General features: G+C 43.4%; 1 protein-coding gene across 8 annotated transcripts in view; it reads left to right on the top strand.

Moving 5' to 3' along the window:
* Nucleotides 1–19,555, top strand: part of ELF1 (E74 like ETS transcription factor 1) — a 917,745-nt gene that overhangs the window by 725,578 nt on the left and 172,612 nt on the right. For all 8 annotated transcript variants that reach the window (XM_069639215.1, XM_069639214.1, XM_069639212.1 and 5 more), the window contains one exon: nucleotides 479–659. In XM_069639215.1, coding sequence (XP_069495316.1) covers nucleotides 479–659 — 181 coding nt within the window. The remainder of the gene's footprint in view (nucleotides 1–478; nucleotides 660–19,555) is intronic.

The following is a 19,555-nucleotide window of genomic DNA, read 5'->3' as shown; positions in this document are numbered from 1 at the left end:
AAAGGAGAATAGGAAGGCACAGCAATCATAGTATCATATAGTTATTTTTCAAAGTATGTAAAAATATACCACCGGTTCCCAACTCGTTGCACTATCCTTTTTAGTTGGGTACATTCAAAGCTTGTTGGCACATTTCAAAATGACACCACCCGCCCCATAATGCGGATAAGCTATGTCTCTGCTGGTGAGCGCCACATGTGACTGAAACAGCAGAACTACAAATTGAAGCATGCAATTTGGCTAAATTTACAGGACTGGAAGAAAACAACCTTTGTAACAAGGGGGTTGTGTGCCGTCTCGTGTGTGTTCAATGTGAGGTAGCCACCTATTTTAGGGCCACTTATCTAAGACTACACAGCTTCACGTGCTGTACGTGCCCCCACACGTGACATCTTACTTATTCTGCTCGAGGGCTGTTTTTCCCTCCCTCCTAAGTGATTTTGAGTTAAACGATTGCTTCTTTCTTTTTACCTTGCAGCTGGGCGACCCTTCTATTTTCCCGGCAGTCATTGTGGAGCAGGTCCCCAGCGCCGACCTCCTTCACGGCTACTCCGGCCTAGCCTGTGCCGATGACCCCAACGATATGATCACCGAGAGCTCCCTGGATGTGGCCGAAGAGCAGATCATAGATGACGACGATGATGACATCACTCTCACAGGTTTGTGATTTTTGTGATTTTTCCATAAAATAACATGGCTGGTTGCAGTGAATCCAAGCAATGCAGTCAAAGGAGTTTAAAGTGGGAGATCCCCTTTTTTCTGTCTTTCTATGTAAAAGCAATGTCCAAATCTAGGTGTGATTTTCTATGTTGCTCATTTATCGTGTGAGCACCATCTGATGAAGAAGTCTATGGGACTTCAAAAGCTAATGGAACTACCATCGAAGCATATTATTTTCAATTAGTCCAATAAAAGCTATCAAGACGTGAATTTTGTTTGATTTTAGAACTGGACTAGCACAGCGCCAAAGTCTTTCCCTGCACATTTAAAAATCTATTAGTATCACCAGTCGGTGGCTGTAATAGGACCCCCCCCCTAAAGACATCAGCACGAAACCCAGAATTCTTAAATTGTTCTGTCCTTTTCAAGTCAATACTAAAGAATATAGTCAAAATATATTTGATTACATCAGATTCCAACCACCCAGCGTCAAACTGCTACAATTTCTACTTTTCATGCTATATTAAAAGAACAGTTATCATAAGTGAACCCAAAACCCTTTGGAGCCTCAGAATGCAGCCGCTTTTATCAGTCGGTTATTAAAGTGGCTTTCCACGTTAATGACCGCAAAATGTACTTCATTGACGGCCCATTCATTAAGAGTTTAAGTGCGGCGCTTAAACTAGGAAAGCCCATCTTTCTCCAGATACGGATATAACAAATTATCACTCCAGATGATATCATTTTACAAAATCCTGTTCACTCCACTCAGGAACCTTTCGTTCCTGAGTGGAGAACAGGCTGGCCACCACCATTCTAATAGCAAGTGCAAGTGCAAGATAAGAGGCAGAGTAGTACATTCGACGCGCCGGTTTCACCGGCAGCCGCACTGGTGCTAATCAGCAGGACATTCTGTTAAAAAAGAAAAGAAAAAGAAAAAAGGCACCGTGAGGCAGGAAAGAAGGACACGTTTTGACCATTGAAAGCGACAGTGTGTTTTTGGCGTACGTGCGCCATCTGCTGACAGCATTGTAATACTAGTTCCAAGCAGAAATTAACAAAAAGGCTTCACTTGAAAGCAGTGGTGTGACACAAAACGTGGGAGCCCCCCCTCCAAACCATGCTGATCCTCCCCCCAACTCTGCAACAAAAGCACATGCCACGCCACACTCTGTGATGGCCTGGACCACTACGCATGCTCAATGCACACGAGGATCAGTCTGTTACAGGGGCACGCTGCGCACTGCACTAGATGAAAGATCCAAATATGTGTTTTGATCAAACTTTAAATCTTTTAACTAGTGTAGAAACAACGGGGCTGTGCCTGGCTCCTGAGTCCAAATGACTAGCCAATTCTATTACGCACAGTAATCATACCATAAGAAAGCATGTTCATGCTGGTTGTGTCAGTATATGCCCGAATCCCCATGTATGAACATTCTCTTGTTGGTTTTGCCCTTAATGCAAGTAAAAATCTCCTGCCACAGGAAGAAAATATGTTATTGCTGCTGCACAAATGCTTGCCCAACCCCTGCACCGCCATGTAAGAATACCGTTCACAATGATTTTGCCTCCACGCCAGCAAATCACGAAATGCTGCAGTAAAGAACCATTTCCGTGTTTGGCTGCACACGTACCTCCACCCACCATGTAAGAACACTCATCCAGTGGCGGAGCCAGGGGGGCAAGGCAGTGATTGCCCCCCACGCCCTGGCTTCACCCTGGTGCCCGGTGCGCCCCCCTCGCTCCCACTGTGCCTGTACTTGTGAGTCGTGCGATTATTTGATGCATCCTGGCTGGCCAGGCCAGCCGCGCTCCACCCCCACGTTACACACACACACTCAGACAGCAGGAACGATGAGCGGGAGGGCGGGGAGAGCACGGCTGTCGCAACAGCACCCAGCAACTACCCCCACCCCTTGCAAACGTCGTAGATCTCGCCAACAGCACGATGCCAGCCTAAGTGAACACCTTATTTCTTATTCTCTAATTGATAAAGTGGACTTGTGTGTACTGTGTGGGCAGAGATTACTGTTCCAGGCCGGCTACCAGGCTACCAAAGAAGTGACGGTTTGGCTTCATAATAAACTTCCTTTGTCCACTTTTGAAGGGCTAGAAGGGGTGGGGGAGGGGGGGTCGCTCGCTCTCTGAAGTCTCAGATTCAGACATGGTTTTCCTGATGTGCCTCGGTCTCATTCTTACAAATGCTCAAAGTGTAGGTGTTAATATTTAGCATAGCCTTGCAGCGGCGGGCTGCGCTGCTTGCTGCTTATTTAATAAAATGTGAACATGAACACAATGCACCACCGAGCACACTGTAGCAGCATGCTGCGGGATGGGGGCCCGGTTGTTTGAATTTCCAACTTCCACACAACTATCCATCCCACCTAACCCCACCCCCCCTCCTGTGCCAGCCAGCTAGCCTGGGGATGATCTCGTCCGTTTGCAATGCAAATGCAAAACGGACACCATAATTATCATGCAGACTAGTGACGCAGAGAGAGTTTGACTGGGTTTTGGTATTGAAGTTTCTGCAGAAAGACTCAAGAGAAGCATGGTGCCCGAGGAAAATTAGACTTTTAGGACTGGTTTGATGTGCAGGGTACTCGGGGGGCACAGTGGCTCTGCTGGTGGGAAAAAAACGTTGGCAGTAATAAGGACAGAGAATATATTGATGGTGCGAGGTTCATCATTCAGGTAACGAACATTACATTGGAAAGCGAATCGGACGAGAGTAGACAGGAGGGGAGGGGGTGTTCCAGGGAGGGGGGAGTTGGAAAAAGGTTTGTATTAAGAAAATGGCAATAACAACGTATGTGAAAAAAAGGCTCCTCCTCATGAAGAAGATAGTGAATTTAATGCAGATACACAAATTGTTTTATTTTATGCAAATGCCTTGCTTAGATAAAGGTGAATGGAAGGGTGAATTTTATGTAGAATGTATTCTGTTCTGTTTCTGTATTTACGTGTTAATTTACAAAATCCGAATAAACTTTATTGCCTACCTCTAACCCTTTTACACCCATTTTAAAGTTCTTCGTACATAATGCAAAAATGGCTTATACAAGGGTAGTGAACATACACATGATTAACTGTAATATAATTCCTTCTATTCCTTTTCTTTCATACCATAGTTCTTGGTTGGTTATAGCTTTAACAGTTATAAACTCCACCTTATTTATGACCTGAGAAACAGAAGCTTGAATTACTGAGCAGGAAATATCATCCATGTTAAATGTGTGAAGCACAATGCTTGTAACTCCACTCAGTTAGCATATCCTTTTTGACAGTCTGGGAAATTACTAAATGATAATGAGGCCCATTGGAGTTATCTCTCTCCTTATCGATGTCGCAATAACCTGGTATAGCCACCGTGTCCACTGCTTCAGATAGGTTCACCATGTGCTAAGTTTCAGATTGATGTACTGCAAAAGGTGGTATAGCCACACCATTACCTGCACTGCATTATTTCTGTACCAGACAAGGATTCTCTTCATATACTGTACATTATCTACACAAATGCTGGAGGCAAAGTATGAGGGCAAATCATATATCTTTTTTTTTATTTAAAGAGCATATGGTTAAATAAAACCGTTTACACTAAAAAGACTTATACATATTTGTAATCCATACAATATAAAAAAAAGTTGAAGGAAATACACTGTACACAAGTCAATCCACAACATTCCATAGAATTATGTTAAAATACAGGCAACAAAATAACTATCAGTAGCAGGAAACTTGGGCAACAACTAAAATAAAATAGATTCAAACATTCCAGGAAAAATAAAAAACTAGGGAGAATAATGTCCTATACTTGCTGAGCTCAGGACAGGCAGTTAGGATATGTCTGGCCGTTTCTACCCAGGCTATTACAGTGTAGACATTTTCTATTACCTAGAGGGACGCCAGGCCAAGCACCAGCATTGGAATAGGTGGGCAAGATGTTAAATCGCAGCATCATCATCATCAGTGACACCTATGGGTTTGGGCGTGTAATCAAATGCAATAAATAAAAATAAATCATGATGTATCTCCTGATTTTTACGTTATTCATTTTTAATACATTACCAAGAGGCTGAGATGGTAAAAAAAACTTTGCAAATCATATTCAGTGTAATCCCTCTTACTAGATAAAGCCCCCAAGTTATGTGCCCAGTCCAAATCCACAGCTTTGCGTTTTAGTTTTATGATATGGTCCCCAATTGTAATGTCCAGAGGAATCTGTAAGCCAATATCACCATGAAATTGCAAAGGCGAGAACTTGAGGTCCCTATAGGCTTCATTAAGAAAGGCAGCATTAGCATTAAGGTCAAGAAGGCCGTATAGTGAGTCAACCCTATCTTGGTCCATCAGAATTTTTAAGTACAATTTACTTTGTGCTACTTCCCATAGGGTAAGTAAGGAAGTGAAACCCAATTCACATCAAATTGCCTCAATCGGCACAGTTTTAGGAAGGCCAAGTCAGGGGCGCCTTAACTTCCCCTCGAGGCAATGCAGCCACGAAACTTACCTCTCGGGTAAAGCTTCTAAGCTGTACAAGATCCCAGGTACTATATTGGTTTTATACAATTTAAGGTAGCCCTCGGCTGACTGGCCACCTCTCCTAGTTAGGTAACTCCTAATAACTACAAGCTTTTTTTTTTATAGTTTTGGGTGCCAAATTATCTACATAGAACAAGGTACTAGAGAGTTAGTAACCAGCATGCCAAGGTAGACATATGATTTTAAAATTTCAATGGTCTCATCATTGAGTTTCCACTCAAAACTTTCATGTCTACTCTTCTTTTTTCCAATAACTAGCACCTTGTTTTTTAAAAAAGATTTAACTTAACGTTTTTGTGATTGGAATATTCATAGAGGGCTTAGAGAGATCTCTGTAGGCCAACAATAGTCTTATCAAGTAGCACAGTGTCATTAGCGTATGAAAGCCAGCAGACAAATTCTTTGCCAACACGCAGGTGAATATTACAACAACTGTTCAGAGCGTCATCCATATCGCCCACATATAGATTATAAAGAATTGTGCCGAGTACGCAACCTTGTAAGAGGCCATGGTTGGTGTCGATCCTCCTAGAAATAGTGCCCTCAAGACTGGGACTGATTACGACAGAGGTATTCTCGTACATTTGTTTTACAAACATAAGAAGAAAAGAGTCATTGCCCCAATTTAACAGTTTATCCCACAATTGTTGGCGCACAACACAGTCGAATGCCCCAGCATAATCTATGAAGCACAAATACAGTTTTGTGTCAGGATGTCGATAGGTATCAGATCTGATATGCTGGAGCATCCAGATATTATGGAGTGTTCCCAGACTTTGCCAAAAGCCGGTCTGTTGTTTTTTTATTACATTGTTGGACAAAGCCCAGTTATGATGTTTACGAAGAAGTAAATGAGAAAATGTTTTACAAGAGGGAGCAGTCATCGTCAAAAGCCGATTATTACAGGGGTCAGTTCTTGTTCCTTTTTAGTGAACAGGAACAAGGATGGATTTCCTCCAGCTAGCCAGGTTAATTCCACTATTAGTTATCAGCTTAAACATTTTAGCAAAGAAGCCCAAAAAGGGATCACCTTTTTATTACAGCATTCGCAATGACATCAGGGTCGGAAGCCATGTCTGGCTTAAGTATATGAATGACATCCAAAATTACAACTTCTTCTATGTGAAAATCAGAGTATATGAGTGAGGACAGGTCAATTCACTTGGGACATTTGGGACAATTCACTGGTGGTGACAAACAGAACAGGGAATAATGAATATGGGGTGCTGTTAGTTGGGGTCCCATTGCAGCTAATGCTTAGCAGAGTCTTCATCTGACAACCAATTCAGGAGAGCATGGCAAAGATATACAACAGGTCCCTCCTAGCATTTGGCAGGTGAAGGAATGAACTCTAAGAGCATATCCACTCCACATTCCCCAGCCCTCCTAAATAACAAGTCACTTCTTGCCACGCCGTGATATATACCTTCTGCCATACCAGAGCCATGTCTGAATATCAGACAATGTTACTACATCAGTTAGGTTTACTCTTCTTATGATTCCGACTAATCATTCTAGTTCCTTTTGCTTATCCTAGAATCTGACTTCATTAAGAAACATAGCAAAGTACCAAGTCCTGCAGCAGGTTAACTGTTCGTAAATTTCCCTCCTTTGCCTGGTTGCACACCCTTTTTATAATTGATAAAGTGAACCCAAGTGGCAGTTTCTCTGACATTCATAGCTGTATTGGTGGTCAGAAGGACATGGTAGGGGTCACAGCACCTGGGAGATAGCAAAGTTTTCCTCTAGTGCTCCTTAACCATCACATACAGCCCACACTGGATGGGGTCGCAGGGTTCTTGATGTAGTGCAAACCACACCTGGGTGTGCAGAGACTTGAAAGTAGATGTCAGTTTCTTACGATACTTGAGCAGACTATGATCAGTATCAGTCAAATGGATGTTACTGTAGGAACTCTTAGCACGTGGTGATGAGGAGAGGTGTACTGGCTGGACAAACAGGATCTCGTGGGGACTTAATCCATGTTTCTTTTAGCTCTGATGCGCATACTAAACCGTATCAAAGATGATACCAGAGGCATGTTTTTACGATAAGCTTTGACCATCTATTCTTGAGCACACCATTCTGCCTTTCCATCGCCCATTGAGGATGATGGGGACAATGGAATGTATGCTGTATCTGTAGTACAGTACAACATTCCTTTACTATCTGGCCAGTTAAGAAGGTGCCTCGATCACTGTTTATGCTGATGGCACTTCAAATCGTGGCATAAAGTCTGTTATAAGCAATTAGGCCACTATCACAATCCCCACTCTACGGCACGGATAGGTCCCAATCCAGCTCAATAAGGTATCCACAAGGACCAAAATGTACTGATACTTGTTTTATTTCTGGGGCTGAATGAAATCAACTTGTAAGTTCACAAAGGGGCCATAGGGCCTTGGATGTGCTCCTGGCGTTGCATGTGCAGCTTGTCCCACATTATTCTGCTGAGAAATGACACACACTGTCTGCAGTAAACTTATGCAAAGCGAAAACATCTGGAGAATACCAGTCTTGGCCTAATGTGCCGCTCAGACACCCTTTCTTACATGGGGAAATGCATGATAGATGCAAGCCAGGTAGGACACAAGTACCTTTGGTGTGACAAGGTGACCATGTTCATCTTGCCAAAGGGTATCAGAGTGCAGATGAAAAACCCACCTTGACCATGACTCTTTTTCTGACCCTGGAGCAGCATCTTCAACATATATTAATTCCTCTAGTGAGTTAAAGGGAGGAATCTGTGTCATATTTTTAATTCTTTAAACATAATCAGCCGGAAGAAATAGCTACCTGTTTAGCAGCATCATCTGCTAACACATTTCCACAGGAAATCTCACCACTAAGGGGTTAGTGAGCTGCTTGCATCATAATAAGTAATTTACCTGGCAGAATAAGGCCAAAAGGACGCTAGGAAGCCTTGTTGCTTCCAAATCTGACCAGAGTCATGTGCAACTCCGAAGGTGCATCTTGAATCAGTGTAAATGTTTACTGACGGTTGTTCTGAGAGTTTACATGCATGTGTCAGTGCTACTGACGCTGCTACATGTGCTAAGAATACATTGGGTATCCTACTGCTCCCCCTACTTCCTGGGGTGAACAAACTGCACAACCTGCTATTGGTGAATTACCTTTTTCGTCCTTAGTACAAAGAGCCAACATCAAAGTACACTAGTTCAGGGTTCTAAGTCTTGTCTGGGCTGTAGGAGTTCATCAGTTATTACTTCACAGTTATGCGGTTCACAGTCATGTGTTTCTCCATCTGAGGGCCTGAATAACACTGAAACTGAATTCAGAACATGGCAGCATGTTACTATGATGTTTTAGGAATTCAATAATAGCATTTAATATGTTGTCTGTGGGGATAGGGACATGTGTTATGTCTTTGCTTCCAACAATAATTATGCTTTGCTGTGTGGGTCAGCTACTTCTAATGGTGACCCTAATACTCAGCAGTTGCATTGATGCACTTCGACCGTAAAGGTAGCTATAGATCTAAGAGATAGGGCCTCCCAGCTTCAATTGGGCCTAAGTTTGTACTCTAATATGCTATCGATCTCCGTTTCATCACGTGTATTTTCAAAAGGACAGCTTGTGAAAATCCATTCCATTTATAGCAATACAGTTTAAATTTATTTTTGTAATCACTAACTGCTTCAAAGACCTTCTCTGTTTCATCAGTTCTCTGAAAGGGTTCTGGGGTATTCATATTATTCAATTGTTGTAATGATTTTACTATCTTTGCATAGCCTTATATCCATGGTCTGGGTAATGGCCCAAAATGTCGCCCTCATAATTGCGAAGGCCGAAATGTCAGACTTTTTTTTTAACACCCCCTTTACAGCACTTATATATGTGGGGGGTATGTGATATTATAGTAACATGTGGGTCTGGGGGGGTCTCCCCCGCATATCTCTGTGGTGTAAAGGGGGTTAAATAAAAATAAAAAGTCAGCATTTTCTGGCCATCGCAATTATGGGGGTCGCAGTGATCACATAGATCCATTGTCTGCATTACTTGGTCATCCCTAAACATGCTCTCATCTGTGTTATGGTCTGGGGTTTTGGCACCTTCACACTATCTTCTGCACATGAGTTATTTATGAATCTGTGTCACTCTGTGTCACTGCATGATGTCATGTCCTAGATGATGAACTCTTTCCCTGAACAAATGCAATTTCCACCTGGAGGCTTTATGGCCTTTGAGCTCTAATCCAGTTAATAAGACCTGTGAGTCATGTTTGCTTGCTTCATACCTACTGTATTAAAACGGACTATCCTTGGAATGTGATGTCATCTAAGTCCTAGTTTAGCTGTTGTGAGAAGAGAGTGGGGTACTCTGCATACACAAGTCCACGTTTACATGATTCTTTTGTAGTAAAAAGACATCTAATAACTGGGTGCACAGGTATGGAAAACAATGCAAAACAGAGGTCTACTGCTGTGTACAGTTAAGCTGTTGGGGCAATACAGGAAAGTATGGTTGCTGGATTCAGGACTACCAGGAAGTATCTAATACTACTGCGTTTACTGCACCAGGGTCCTGAACAAATCTGTAAGTCTCTGTCCCTGGTTTCTATATGGGGTTATTACATGCGCTGGTTGTCAGTACTATTGTTACTTGTTCCAAAAGAGACTGTATTACAAGGGCTATACCCTCCTCTGCTTCCGTGTGCAACTGATACTGATGGATATGGGGTAACCATTTCAATTAAGCCACCCAGGTTTGGATCAGTTCTGCATTGTGCATGCACCCTACTTCATTATTGTCTGGTGAACAGAAGGAGTTCGGGACAGTTGCCAACAGTTCAGTCAGTTTTGGGGATAGGTGTGTGTCGCCCACCCCTGTGGCATTTGCCTGTGTATTATGCAACACGGCAAGTACCACATCAGTGTTTCTGTCAGGAACCGCTAAGAAAACTCCATCCGGGAGCACAGTAAATAGCACAGTTCAATTTAGATAAGGTCTCTACCTAACAAATATACGGGGGCTGACCAACTCAGTAAGAAAGCGTGTTTGTCTGTGATTGGGCCCAATGTGAGGGAAAGGGGTTGGGTACGTAGGTGTTGTATGGGGTTGTTTGATACACCTACACCATTAACATTCATAGAGGTTAGTGGGATGCCGGGCCAACGGTCAGATCTGATCAGTGATCTACCTACTCCAGTGTCTATCAAACATGAAATGTCCTGGCCGTCTACTTGACACTTAAATTACAGATCCTCTATCTACTGGGCTTACGGCATTCATGGCGAGATTCTCTGTCAGGCTGTCTCGATTCCCTTCTTCTGAAGTTTAGGGTGCTGGCTTTTTAGGTTTAAACTGGGGGGCATTGGAGTTCGAGGAAGTTCCTTGTTCTGGAGGTAGAGGTGGGAAATTTCACTGAGGTCAATACAGACACTTCAAGTAGCCATCTGCTTACAGCAGTTACAGGCTGCGGGGCTACAGGATTCACCCTGCTGCTCATCATGTGGGCCTCCTCTCCCTCTTCCTTGACCCCTTCCTCTTTTCCAGACCCTGAAATCACCTCTTCCCCTGGAGTTTCTGTAATTGTAAGGCTGTGAGCTTGCTCGCAATGTTCTCTTTTTTCGCTTTCTGACAAGCAACACAGTGGTTCACCACTTTCACATGTTCAGAAAGAGGTTTGTTCTGCAGCCTAAACAAATCATCCGTTGTTGTTGAAGCTTGGGCTACAACCCCAGAACAAAGGTACTTGCCTCTGCTTCTTCAGCAGTATCTTCTGCTTTTACTATACTGGAATGTTGGGTAAACACGGTCTTCAATCTGTCTAAATACTTTACTAGTGACTCTCCTTTATTTTGCTTGCAGTTGTCCACCTTGCCCCAGTCAGTTCTTTGGTGGCAAACCTCCGGGATTGCTGCCAACAATCTATGTATAGCTTTTTCTCAGTCAACAAGACTGTAATCAGCTAAAAGCCACCAAAGTGCAAAAGTGCAATAATACAAATTCACAAAATCAGTACATCATCAATAATATTATAATGTATGAGATAAAACATCTGAATGATTGCATACAGATATAACCAGGGTACCAGGCTCAATCTAAATATCCATAAATAGTAGTCTAATATACATTTTACCATTGTTAAGGTATATATATCCTAAAATGAAAGTGTAAGAACTGCAGACTCTGCATTATTTGGCTAAAACCAATGTTCTTATTTAAAACTAGTGTACAGGCCCGTGTACACTGGATGTATGTGATTATTTCGAATACAAACTTTTCAAAGACGAAAATGTCGAATTCTAAATGTTTGCATTCGAAATAAGCCCCCCACAGCCAAATGGCCTTTTTAGACCCCGCTGCCCCCTCCCCCTTACTTACCTTTTTGCGGCACACTTCGCTCTGTACTGCCGAGTCTCTGCAGTGCCAGTTCCCTTCACTTCCATGGATGGGAACCGCCCCTGTAGCGTCCTTTTCTTTTTCTTCCCAAAACATTTTTGTTTTCGATGCGGGGGACGACACCCCCGCCACACCCGATTCCATTATAGTGAACAAGGGTGCAGGGGACACCCCCGCAACCCCCGCTTCCCTTGTTCGCTATAATGAAAACCGAATGGTTGAAAGCATTTTCAGCTGTACGTCATTTTGGTACACCCGAAATCCGATCATCACAATCATTCATTTTATTTACTATATTTTTGTGCAATACCGTGTACACGGGCCAAAGTGCAGGTTTTCATTGACACAGTAGGACCACTGTATATCCTAAGCCAACAGCTCCCTCTAGCAATGACAACAGGCAAAGCTATGCGAATTGGCATTGTCTCTATATATCCTAAGGCAACAGCTCCCTCTAGCGGTGACAACAGGCAAAGCTACTGCGTCAGACAAACATACATCTTGCCTTTTATTATATTGTTAGATAGATACAGTGTGCAAATATTTAGCTAACATAAGGCATTTTAGTTTTGAGTTACATGCCTTTAAGAACCCCAATGTATCCTTCGTCTACCTGAAAACATTTGCCTTCAAAACTGGTTTAACCCAATTTACCCTTGCCGAGGAATATAACGGGCATAAAAACATAAAGTGGGCAAGTGCTTCGGTGAAATTTGTGCAACTTGGCCAATGTTTTGAATTCTCTTTGGCAAACTTAAATATGAAAGTAGCCAAGGTAAGTATATCTAAACAAAACGTTGTTATCAACATTCTATGTGCTGGCTTCTCCAGCCAAGAAAAATAATCTTCAAACCCCCAGACAGATGTTGCCCATTTATTAAATGCTGCTTTAACAGTTTCTTTAGTTTTGCCATCCATTGTATCTGGTTCAATCTACAAATGGAGGAGATCTAAAACTGATAACGGGTTTTTGATACATTTCACCCATTTCCAATTCCTTCCCAAGAAGTCATGGTCTATTGACCAAAATACTCTTTTGTGTAAGGGGAGTTCAGTAGTTGTATTCATACAAACCCAAAAGAGGAGGGGTTTAATTAGCACCTCATAAGAAATCGGACGTACAGCCACTTCCACGTAATCTGGGATAGAGGTAGCAGATGTCGGGATTGCTGGCAAATTCTTAATACATTTTCTTTCTGCTAGTCCCAACCCACCTAGCGTGGTATGACCCCACAATTTTTTTTAAATTTGTTTATTATTTATAGGGCGCCCCAAACCCTTAGGTAGCTGGGCGCACAACATGACAAGAATACTTAAAGAACGGTTACAGGTTGCTTAGTTGCAGGTATAGACAGGTACAGAGGATATTCACAGGCACAATTACACAGTAACAACAGTTAATGGGTGAGATGAGTGGCAGGACATGAGAGGAGGCTAGTGGTCATTGTGGCATAGCCAGGTGCAGGTGTTACGTCTAAAACTGTCATATGACTGGTCCCTTCTTAGCTGAACTGGTAATGCATTCCATTGCTGAGCTGCTTGTACAGGGAAGCTGTTGCCTCCTGTTATTTTTAGCCGGAATCTGGGTATTTGGAGGTAATAGGAGTTGGCTGTCCTGGTTGGTCGTGCAGAGGATTTTCTTATTATTCTTTCCTTCAGGTATGGGGGGCTGCATTATTTAGACATTTGAAGGTTAATGTAACCGTTTTGAAGAGGATTCTATTGCTGATTTTTAGCCAATTGTAGTTTCTCCTAACGTTAGAGATATGCTCTCTAGTAGGGAGGTTCAGGGCCATTCTGAGCGCATTATTTTGCAGAGTTTGTAGTTTGTTGATGATGTATTCATTTGCTCCTACATATAGTGCATTGTAGTAGTCCAATTTTGATAGGATGAGGGCATTGGCTAGAATAATGCAGCTTGCTAGTGAGAGGAAGGGTCTGCATGCTTTAATAAGTATGCCAGTGTAGGCGGTGGGTGAGGCCAAGGAATTTACTGTTTTTTTTTAGGGATAGCGTGTAATCCAGATAGAAGACAAGAGTCTTCACTTCTTTGGCAACTGAGATTATATTGCCGTCCATGTTGAAGGTGCTGTAGTTGGTGTCAAGTTTTTTTGGAAGAGCCAAGGATAAGGATCGCTGTTTTATCGTCGTTCAGGCAGAGGCCGTGGGTTGCCATCCATGCCTGAATGAGGATGTAAATCTCGTTTACTAAGGCTGTATCCGCTGTGAAATTTCCCAAAAGGGGAATGAGAATCTGGGTGTCATCTGCATAGTTTATGTAGGTGACACCCAGTCTGTCCAATTTGGCGAATAAAGGCTTAGTAAAGATTATACATAGTTGGCGAGACACATGAGCCCTGGGGAACACCACATGTTGTTTGAATTGGGTCTGCGAAGCTGAGGTGGAGAAGACTTGCATACTTCTATTGTTGAGAAAGGATTAGACCCAGGCTATAGCTTCACTTGAAAAGTGGGCGACCGATGCTAGGTGTTTGCAAAGTACTGCGTGGTCCACCAAGTCGAATGCCGCCGACAGATCAAGGAGGAGTAGCATAGCTGTGTTTCCTTTGTCGTTAAGCTCATCGATTTGGGCTTTGAGATCTATTAGTGCAGTCTCTGTGCCGTGCTGCGGTCTGAACCCAGATTGTCGAGTGCCTAATAGTTGGTTGGTCTCAAGGTACATTTGAATTTGAAGATGGGCCACTGTATCAATTATCTTCAGGAGGAATTGGACTGTTGTGATGGGCCTATAGTTTGTGGGGATGGAGGGGTCTAAGGTTTGTTTTTTAAGCAGTAGTAGAACCCAGGATTCTTTTAAGCTGCTTGGGACGGTGTTGGATGAAAAGGAGGCGTTGATGAGTTTAGTGATAAAGGGTGCTAAGTCTCTGGCTGCATCCTTAATTATTTGGGCCGGGCAGTTGTCACCTTTGCAGTTTGATGGCTTTAGGGAGGCGATGATTTTTTCAGTTTCCTGAATGGAGTCTTTAGAGAACTTGAATGGTGCCAGGTTGGGTTTGTTAAAGGGATAGTCCAGTAAAAAATTTGATTTAAAAAATAGATAGGCAATATAAAAAAAATAATACTAGCACTATTTTTTTTTAAACTTCCTATGGAAAATTTTGAGCTATTCAAGCTCAAAATTCGCAAAAGCAAGCACATGGGCGCATCCATTTTGTGAAATGGATGCCCGCCTGTGCTGGCTTTTGCTTTTGCGGCACTAATGAAGGAAAAGCCAGCCAGCTGTAGTAAACAAAAGCTACCGCTGGGTGGCTTTTCCTTCATTGGTGCCGGGACTCGGAGGACGCGGACCGGAGACCAGAGGAGCAAAGCTGCAGCTGAATCTCGGTAAGTGCTATTTATTAAAAAAAAAAAATAAGCACTAGCTGCGGTTTTTTTTCTACGTTTTCCGGGCTGGAGGAGCCCGGAAAACTTAGGAATAAAACCGCAGCTTTAAAAACGTTGTATTTATGTTATAGCGACCGCAAACATAAATACAACGTTGTGTTTGAAAACGCTGCGGTTTGTCTTTCCAAGTTTGTCAGGCTCCTCTGGCTCGGAGGAGCCTGAGAAACTCGGAAAGAGCCTGAGAAACTCGGAGAGAAAAACCGCAGCGTTTTCAAACACAACCGCGTTGTGTTTATGCCTGCTGTGGCTATCACTTTGGGTCTCCGGTGCTCCCCCAGGGGAGCACTGGAGACCCAAAGTGAAAGCCAAGGCAGGCAGAAACACAACACGGTTGTGTTTCTGCCTAAATCTGCTTCCCCATTTGGGGCTCTTGGGCTCCCCACGGGGGGCCCGAGAGCCCCAAATGGGAAGGCAGATTTAGGCAGAAACACTGCAGCATTTAGCATTTCCCATTTGGGGCTCTCGGACCCCCCGTGGGGAGCCCGAGAGCCCCAAATGGGAAATCAGCTGTAGGGAGAAACACCGTGGCATGTAAACACAACCGTGTTGTGTTTCTGCCTGCCTTGGCTTTCACTTTGGGTCTCCGGTGCTCCCCTGGGGGAGCACCGGAGACCCAAAGTGATAGCGACAGCAGGCATAAACACAACGCGGTTGTGTTTGAAAACGCTGCAGTTTTTCTTTCCGAGTTCCTCAGGCTCCTCCGAGCAGGAGGAGCCTGAGAAACTCAGAAAGAAAAACCGCAGCGTTTTCAAACACAACGTTGTATTTATGTATGCGGTCGCTTCAAAAGCGACCGCAAACATAAATACAACGTTTTTAAAGCTGCGGTTTTATGTCTAAGTTTTCCGGGCTCCTCCAGCCCGGAAAACCTAGAAAAAAAAACTTAGCTAGTGCTTATTTTTTTTTTTTAATAAATAGCACTTACCGAGATTCAGCTGCAGCTTTCCTGCTCTGGTCTGCAGTCCGTGTCCTCCGAGTCCCGGCACCAATGAAGGAAAAGCCACCCAGCGGTAGCTTTTGTTTACTACAGCTGGCTGGCTTTTCCTTCATTAGTGCCACAAAAGCCAGCACAGGCGGGCATCCATTTCACAAAATGGATGCGCCCATGTGCTTGCTTTTGCGAATTTTGAGCTTGAATAGCTCAAAGTTTTACATAGGAAGTTTAAAAAAAATAGTGCTAGTATTTTTTTTTATATTGCCTATCTAATTTTTTAAATAACATTTTTTACTGGACTATCCCTTTAATAGGAATGGAAATAATAGGAGTTTCCATGAGTGGAATCGAGGCTTTTTTTTGTGCAATTTTGGATTGTAATGTTTTTATTTTATCCACCAAGGCATTTTGGATATTAGTACACCATTGCTTGTCTTTGGGTACGTTATCCGGTAGAGGTATGGGAGATTCTAATTTTCGCAGGATCACAAATAGTTCCTTAGTAATGGAGCATGCTTTGGAGATTCTTTCATTGTAAACTTCTTTTTTGGTTTGGATAATTTCTTTCTTATAGTTGGTGGCACAGAGTTTGAGTTTTAGATTATTTTCTTCCATTGGGGAGTGTTGCCATATGGTTTCTAACTTCCTTTTTTCCATTCTTGGCTCTTTTAGGTGAGGGGTGAACCAAGTGTTGAGGTGGGTCTGTTGTTTGCTTTTACAGTTCTTGAGTGGGGCAATGATGTCTAGGGCCTTGGCCATGATAACATTATAGGAGACAACCAGCGTATCTGGATCGGAGTTGCTTGGCAGGGCATTAATTACTGGAAGGAGAAGGGGTAAGATGTTGTCAGGTGTGATATTTTTCCTTGATCTAGTGGGGAGAGAAGGTGCCATTATTTTTCTTTGTTAACTTCCTTTTTGAGTATTAAGCTGAAGTCAATTAGGAAGTGGTCAGTCCAAGGTTGGGGTGTAATTTTAGTGATCGTGGTTGGGCAGTTTGAAGTGGCTAACCAGTCTAATGTCCTCCCTTTATCATGGCTAGGGGTGAGGATTTATTGGGTGAGGCCATGTTCGTTAAGCATGGTGGCTATTGCTTGCGCTTGTTTGTCATCTGGGTCGTTAAGTCCTATATTGAGGTCGCCTAGGATCATTATCTGAGATGACTTTTTTGTATTGCTTGCTAAGAGGCTAGATATGTCCTCTTCAAATGAGCCTAAGGGACCTGGTGGCCTATATATAAGGTAAATGGTTAGGGTGCGACATGGGGGTATGGGCAGTTTCGCTGATAGTAGTTCACAGGATTTTAGTGGGGGTAGCATGGATAGCCTTAAGCCCAAATTGGTTTTAGCAATGATAGCTAAGCCACCTCCTCTGGCATAGGGACGGTCCATTCTTAGTAGTTGGTACTCTTTAGGTATTGCTAAGGAGAGCGCTGGACCTGCTGCATCATGTAGCCAGGTTTCTGTGACCGCTAGAAGGTCAAGGTTATCTGATGTTAGGATATCAGCTATTTCAGTGGCATGGCCACGGCGGATCTAGCATTGATCAATGCACCCGTTATTGTAGTTGTTTTGGGTAGGCGTTGGTTTTTTAAGATTGCTGGTGTGGGTTCTTTCAATTTGGCAGCTACAGATATTTGCAGATATGCTTGCGCCATGTTCCTAATAGTATTTTTAGGGTTGGTGCGGCGGTTTAAGAGATTGTTGCTGGGCAGCTTAGGTTCGTAGAAGGAGGAGAGTCTAGCATGAAGCCTAGTATTTCTGTGCATAGTAGGGCTAGGTGCGTATTTGATTTGGTGTGTGGTTGCTGATATTAATTGTAGAAGAAGCAAGGGTCAGATATCAGCAGAGTTGTGCTGACATACATTCTGCGGCCATTAATGCTGGTTACCGGAAATGGAGTAAGGTGGACTGAGGCAGAGCCTGGTTGCTAAGATCAATATTTAGCGAAGGGCTGAGTTAGGTATAGGCTATGGCCAGTGCTCACAGAAGGGCTATGAGCACCATATCACAGTGGGGCTAAAAAGCACAATTCACAGTGTGGCTAAAAGCACAATTCACAGTGGAGCGAAAAAGCACAATTCACAGTGGGGCTAGAGCGCACAATTCACAGTGGGGCTAAAAAGCACAATTCACATTGGGTCTAGAGCGCACAATTCACAGTGGGGCTAAAAAGCACAATTCACAATGGGCTAAAAAGCACAATTCACAGTGGGGCTAAAAAAGCACAATTCACAGTGGGGCTAAAAAGCACAATTCACAGTGGGGCTGAAAAGCACACTTCACAGTGGGGCTAGAGCGCACAATTCACAGTGGGGCTGAAAAGCACAATTTACAGTGTGGCTAAAAGCACAATTCACAGTGGAGCTGAAAAGCACAATTCACAGTGGGGCTAGAGCGCACAATTCACAGTGGTACTAAAAAGCATAATTCACAATGGGCTAAAACACACAATTCACAGTGGGGCTAAAAAAGCACAATTCACAATGGGCTAAAAAGCACAATTCACAGTGGGGCTAAAAAGCACAATTCAGAGTGGGGCTGAAAAGCACAATTCACAGTGGGGCTAGAGTGCACAATTCACAGTGGGGCTGAAAAGCACAATTCGCAATGGGCTGAAAAGCACAGTTCACAGTGGGGCTAGAGCGCACAATGCACGGTGGGGCTGAAAAGCACAATTCACAATGGGCTAAAAAGCACAGCTCACAATAGGTTAAAAAGCACAATTATGTCAAAAAAGGTAGCAGGCGCTCCTTTCCAGAAAGAACATGGCATGATAACCTGTTCTGAGATGAGAGTTTGCAGCACACTCTTTTTGCTCACTGTACCTTTCACAGATGGGAAAAACCCATTTGCATATCAGTCTTTGTCCTGCCCCCCAGCACCGAAATGCTATGGCAATTCCTCTCTGAAGAAGAGTACCACCAGCAACCCCATACACGTGTTTCAGCCTTGTTGGGCCTCATCAGTGAGGTGAAGCTGTGCCTCTCTGAGCACAGTGAGCAGAGAGTCCACTTCTGGTTTCCCCAGGTAACTTAGGGTGACCAACCCAAAGTACCTTGCAAATATGTCAAAAAATTTTGCAGGCGCTCCTCTCCAGAAAGAACATGGCATTATAACCTGTTCTGAGATCAGAGTTTGCAGCCCACGCTTTTTTGCTCATTGTACCTTTCACAGATGGGAAATATCCATTTGCATATCAGTCTTTGTCCCGGCCACATGGGCAGTCCAGCACCGAAATGCTATGGCAACTCCTCTCTGAACAAGAGTACCACCAGCAGCCCCATACGTGTGTTTCAGCCTTGTTGGGCCTCATCAGTGAGGTGAAGCTGTGCCTCTCTGAGCACAGTGAGCAGGGAGTCTGGTTGCCACCAGGTAATTTAGGGTGACCAACCCCAAGTTCCTTGCAAATATGTCAAAAAAGGTAGCAGGCGCTCCTCTCCAAAAAGACCCTAATTTCCTTCATTTTCATAAATGTCTGACTTGGTCCCTCAGTCTGCTATTCCCATCTTTCAGTCCTTCGTTTTTGAGTCATACTGCTTTTCCGATGCCTCCTCATACGAATCAGAGTATGCACCCAATTGTTTCGGACACATTTTCCCTTTCTTTAGTTCTAATTGGCGCTTTAAGTTGGTTAACCGGTCAA

Source organism: Ambystoma mexicanum, chromosome 7q, assembly GCF_040938575.1.
Source record: "Ambystoma mexicanum isolate Mex_15411 chromosome 7q, UKY_AmexF1_1, whole genome shotgun sequence".
NCBI classification, from domain to species: Eukaryota; Metazoa; Chordata; class Amphibia; order Caudata; family Ambystomatidae; genus Ambystoma; species Ambystoma mexicanum.
The sequence above is the reverse complement of the archived record's forward strand: the minus strand, read 5'-3'. Positions and strand labels throughout refer to the sequence as shown.